The sequence below is a fragment of the Bufo gargarizans genome, chromosome 5, assembly GCF_014858855.1.
Source record: "Bufo gargarizans isolate SCDJY-AF-19 chromosome 5, ASM1485885v1, whole genome shotgun sequence".
Lineage (NCBI taxonomy): Eukaryota > Metazoa > Chordata > Amphibia > Anura > Bufonidae > Bufo > Bufo gargarizans.
Window position 1 is genome coordinate 151,228,671 of NC_058084.1, and position 6,000 is coordinate 151,234,670.

The 6,000-nt window shown below is 40.6% G+C and overlaps 1 protein-coding gene across 1 annotated transcript in view; it reads left to right on the forward strand.

Moving 5' to 3' along the window:
* SEH1L (SEH1 like nucleoporin) overlaps positions 1-1,415 on the forward strand; it is a 34,611-nt gene extending 33,196 nt beyond the window's left edge. The window contains exon 9 of the mRNA XM_044293807.1: positions 319-1,415. Within this exon, the coding sequence (XP_044149742.1) occupies positions 319-502 (184 nt within the window). The 3' untranslated portion in view covers positions 503-1,415. The remainder of the gene's footprint in view (positions 1-318) is intronic.
* Positions 1,416-6,000: the final 4,585 nt, after the last annotated feature.

The following is a 6,000-nucleotide window of genomic DNA, read 5'->3' on the forward strand; positions in this document are numbered from 1 at the left end:
CTATGTGAAGCATGTAGTTTCAGAGGAACTGTGTAAGTAGTGAACTTCCCCCTGATTTAGGATAGAGCGCCTGCTGGTAAACGGTTACATGGTGTAGTACTCATGTTTTCTGTTGGATCAATGTGTTCAAAGGGGCTTTCGGGATCCGTCAAGTTGTGGGGAAGGCTCTTTTATTTTATAACATTTCCGACCTTCCCCACAATTTTTTCAGGTTCCTGTAAAACATTCTTCAATTTATTACCTTTTATATTGTCTTTTCTTTAATTAAGTTTTTCTTTTTTTTCCTTCTGTGGTTTTCTATTCTATCCATTGTTTCAGGCGTTCCTCTCTCCACCTGGATAATTCAAAAGTTGGCTCAAGATGGTCCAGTTATGCTCCATTTATACCTTCTCCGGTAGTAAACCCTTGTGAGACTGACCCAACCAGCCTTACCCGTCATCCCCCTCGCAGGCGAAACAATCTCCCACCGCTAAATCCTTTACCTGAACAACAAGGATTGTAAATGTAGATCATTAAGACTTCATTTTTAGGTGGGAGAGATGATGAGCATACAAGAAAAGCTTGTGTAAGCACATAGGCCCACATTTATCAGTGTATTTGTGCTACTTTTTGGCCTAAACTGTGCCAAAAATATTTGCAAATCGTGTGCATCAAAACTGCAAAAAAAGAAAAGTTTAATTCTTGCCAAAAGGTGAAAAAGTGGATGTGGTCACTGAAGTTGGCGTGGTCTCATTGCCGGCATAGATTTCATTTTGGTAGTTTCAGGTAGTCCAAAATGCACCAAATGTATCGAGGAGTGCACCTTTAATAACTTTGGCACAAGCTACTCCAGCAATTTAAATTTTTTCAAAGACTGGCATTTGAAACATGAGTCTTCATAAATGTGGGTCATAATCTTAGTGCAGTATCTAATTTTAACTCTATAAATTTTGGCCCAGGTTTACTAATCCTATAGATAGCATAACGTTAGACCTACATCAGATATATACACGGGCTCATGCTGGATGACGAAACTGTTGCCAGGACAGACCCTTTTCTCTGACTCTATACCAACTATTGATTGGCTTAGTTTGAGACGCCATTTTTGTCAGAAAATGGCGCATTTTAGACCATGACTCTTTATCACAAAGTGACACCCCATTTTTATTAAGCCACACCCTCTTTCAAGCAAGTCAGGAAAAGTGTACAAATCCTAGTTGTGCCAATTTCAGCCTCTTTTTAGACCGAATCTAGGCACAGGCGCAATACTAATTCTGGGTGTTTGTGTTTAATGCTATATACAGTATTACTATGTGTGAACTGTGCCAGACCTTTTCACAGTCTAACATACCACACAGTCTACATGGAAATACAGCAGTGTAAATGATTCATATTTGGAAAAAAAAAATGTCAATAAAGCATCATAGTTTAGTCAATGTCTACATCGTACTGCTTATTTTCATGTTTGTGATAAAGTGCAAAAATATAATTTAAAGTTGTTCCAAAGGAAGGCAAAAAAAACCCTCAAAATCTGGTAATCAGAAAAAGGTCCTGGATTAACGACCCGTCTCCAAAAATCAAGTTACTATATAATCTGTTGCTTAAGACATGCATCCAAGCCCCTCTTGAATTCCTTTATTGTACTCACCATCACCACCTCCTCAGGCAGAGAGTTCCATAGTCTCAATGCTCTTACTGTAAAGAACCCTCTTCTATGTTAGTGTACAAACCTTCTTTCTTCTAGATGTAGAGGATGTCCCCTCGTCACAGTCCTGGGTATAAATAGATGATGGGAGAGATCTCTGTAGTGACCCCTGATATTTATACATAGTTATTAGATCTCCCCTCAGTCGTGAATAACCCTAATGTTGATAATCTTTCAGGGTACTGTAGTCCCCCCCCAATTCCAGTTATTACTTTAGTTGCCCTCCTCTGAACCCTCTCCAGCTCTGCTATGTCTGCCTTGTTCACAGGAGCCCAGAACTGTACACAGTACTCCATGTATGCTCTGACTAGTGATTTGTAAAGTGGTAGGACTATGTTCTCATCACGGGTATCTATCTATGCCCCTTTTGATGCAACCCATTATCTTATTGGCCTTGGCAGCAGCTGCCTGACACTGGTTTCTACAGCTTAGTTTGCTGTTCACTAAAATTCCTTTTCCATGTCAGTGTTACCTAGTGTTTTACCATTTAGTATGTATTGGTGACATGCATTTTTCCTTTCCATGTGCATAACTTTACATGTCAGTGTTAAACCTAATCTGCCACTTCTCTGCCCAAGCCTCCAATTTATCCCGATCCATCTTCAGCCGTATACTGTCCTTTTCCGTGTTAATTACTTTACACAGTTTAGTGTCATCTGCAAAAATTGATATTTTACTGTGCAAGCCTTCTACAAGATCATTAATACATATATTGAAGAGAATAGGGCCCAATACTGACAGTGACCCAATCTGAGTGTGTACCATTAATAACCACCCTCTGTTTTCTATCACTCAGCCAGTTACTTAACCACATACACACACATTACCTCAGTCCAAGCATTATCATTTTATATACTAACCTTTTATGTGGCACAGTATCAAATGCTTAGGAGAAGTCAAGATATATGACATCCATTGACTCACCCTCGGCAAGTCTAGAACTTACCTCCTCATAGAAACGGATTAAATTAGTTTGACATGACCGATCCCTCACGAAGCCATGCTGATATGACGTTATTTGCTTATTTTCATTGAGGTACTCCAAGATAGCATCTCTTAGAAAACCTTCAAACAGTTTACCCACAACAGATGTTAAACTTTCTGGCCTATAGTTTCCTGGCTCTGTTTTTGACCCCTTTTTGAATATTGGCACCACATTTGCTAATCCTGTGGAACCCTCCCTGTCAGTATGGCGTTCCTAAATATCATAAATAAGGGTCTGTCTATGACATTACTTGATTCTCTTAGGCTATGGGGGTGTATGCCATCTGGTCCCAGTGATTTTGTCTATTTTAATCTTTTTAAGACACTGCTGCACTTCTTCCTGGGTCAGACAGGGCACTTTTAATGTGGAGTTTACGTTGACACTCTGCATTTCATGTGACAGTTTATTTTCCTCAGTAAATACAGTGGAGGAAAAAGTATTTAATAGCTTTTACTTTCTCCTCATTGCTGTGTACAGCTCATTACTCTGTAGAGGGCCGACACCTTCAGATTTATACAGTCCTGATCAAAAGTTTAAGACCACTTCAAAAGTTTAAGACCACTTGAAAAATGCCAAAAAAAATCATATTTAGCATGGCTGGATCTTAACGTTCAAAGTAGAGCTTCAAAATCCAACAAGAAGAAATGGGAGTGAGACGAAACATTTTTTGAGCATTCAATTTAATGAAAACAACGAATAAACTGAAACAGGCTGTTTTTCAGCTGATCAAAAGTTTAGGACCACACAAAAAAAAAAAGTTATTGTTTATCGCTTCCAAAATTCGTTTCGGCATGCTTGATGCAAGTGTTTCCATGAGGTGAGTGGGAACATTTCTCCAAGTGGTGAAGACGGCCACACGAAGGCCATCTACTGTCTGGAACTGTTGTCCATTTTTGTAAACTTCCCTTGCCATCTATCCCCAAAGGTTCTCAACTGGATTTAGATCAGGGGAACACGCAGGATTGGCCAAAAGAGTGATGTTATTCTCCTGGACGAAGTCCCTTGTCCTGCGGGCATTGTGTACTGTAGCGTTGTCCTCTTGAAAAAAAAACGTTGTTACCACAGACAAGGGCCCTCAGTCATGAGGAATGCTCTCTGCAAGATCTGGACATAGCCAGCGGCCGTTTGACGCCCCTGCACTTCCTGAAGCTCCATTTGTTCCACTGAAGGAAAAAGCACCCCAGACCATTATGGCGCCCCCTCCACTGTGGCGTGTAGAAAACATCTCAGGTGGGATCTGCTTGTCATGCCAGTAACGTTGGAAACCATCAGGACCATCAAGGGTGCATTTTTTTCTCATCAGAGAATAAAAATCTCTTCCACCTTTGAATGTCTCATGTTTGCTCTCTTGCAAAGTCCAAACGAGCAGTTCTGTGGCGTTCAAGGAGACGAGGTCTTTGAAGAAGTTTTTTGTTTTTGAAGCCCTTCAGTCTCAGATGCCGTCTGGTTATGGGGCTGCAGTCAGCACCAGTAAGGGCCTTAATTTGAGTCGAGGATCGTCCAGTGTCTTGACGGACAGCCAATTGGATCTTCCGGCTCAGTGCTGATTAAATTTTTTGGGGTCTTCCACTTGACTTTTTTGTTCCATAACCCTCAGGATCATTTAAGAAATTCCAAATGACTGTCTTACTGCGTCCCACCTCAGCAGCGATGGTGCGCTGTGAGAGACCCTGCTTATGCAGTTCAACAACCCGACCACGTTCAAAAAGGGAGGTTTTTTTTGCCTTTGCCATCACAACGTGTGATTACCTGACAGAATAATGACAATGAATCCACATCTTTGCACAGATTTGGCCTTTTAAAGGCATGTGGTCCTAAAATTTGGATCAGCTGAAAAACAGCCTGTTTCAGTTTAATCGTTATTTTCAATAAATTGAATGCTCAATGTCTCACTCTCATTTCTTCTTGTTGCATGTTGAAGCTCGACTTGGAACCTTGTTAAGATCCAAGTGGTCTTAAACTTTTGATCAGGACTGTACTTTTTTGCCATTTACTTAATTGAAAAACACATAAGGGTTAGTTTTACTCTTTGGCAATGAATCTCCCTGTCTTCAGTTTGGTGGCTTTTGTCTTTTACATAATCTATTATTTTCCTTATAGTTTGCATGATGGGAGATGTGGTTTCATTTCACAACACTTGGAGTGACGGAAGTTGCTGACCCCTAACTTATAGGATAGCTGCCTTACATCTGGTGGCATCAGAGGCAGAGCTTGCTAAGAGCTCATTTGCATACCTTATTCCCAGAATTCCAGAGGAGTATTGCCTAGCGGCTAGCCTATAAGACTCCTCATTCCGATTTAAGGCATTCTCCATTAGGAGATAAAGTACCTCCCAAATGTCTGATTTTGTCAGATTTTCCTATTTAAGTGCATGGGGACAGAATAAAAATGGACCAAACAAAAATATTTTTGCATACAATGTATAACCATGGTCAGGCTGTTTAGTTAAGTACCTACTCCCTGGAAGTAGTTATTTTCTGACCACTACCCTGTCTACACACAAGACTACATTGTCGGTGAGGAATTCAGAATGGAAGTCAATGCAAATATCTTTGAGCAGGCAGCAGCTGAAAAAATGCAGCTGTGCTATGTGAATAAATATAGGTCTGTGCAGCTTATTTTTCCCTATTGTACATGACAGCACCATGAGAGAAGAAAATAGGTTCTGGTCCGCGCTTCTCCCAGCAAAAACGTAGCCACAGGGCCCACAAGAAAATATGTTTCTCATAGGCAGACGCCTTTTTCCTCGCTCCACACTGCTCAGCAGAATCTCATACTATCCAGCACCTTTCAAAGAAATGGCAACATAGTGCAGCATCCACGGTACTTTTAAATGAATACCTGTTTATTGTACTCACAAACAAGCACTTGAAATCAGCATTAAAATGTCGTTAGTCCTCTGTCTGCCCCCGACCCGGGTTTCGCCCAATGGCTTCGTCAGGGGCTCTACATAGCATATCACCGGCACCTATTTATGTCCTCCATTAAACACTTCTGTGTCAAAACCTCCTGTGTCGGGGTCAAACTTTTTTTGCCGGACAATTGGGTTACTAGCATGCAACACGTACAACACGTACAAATAACATACATACAAATTAATGTTATAAAATCGAACATAATTCTTCTATAAAATATATATATTATCTAAAATTCAACCTATAAGGGTGATGATTATAAACTACCTTTCTAAAATCCTACATCGCTGCTCTGATATCCCAATCAATATTCAACCCATTTGGTTGGAGGGTGCCCATTTCATAAATCCACTGCGCTTTTTTATTTATCTGTTTGACAGGGTCCCCGCCCCTCCAATGTTTCACAACCCGTTCCA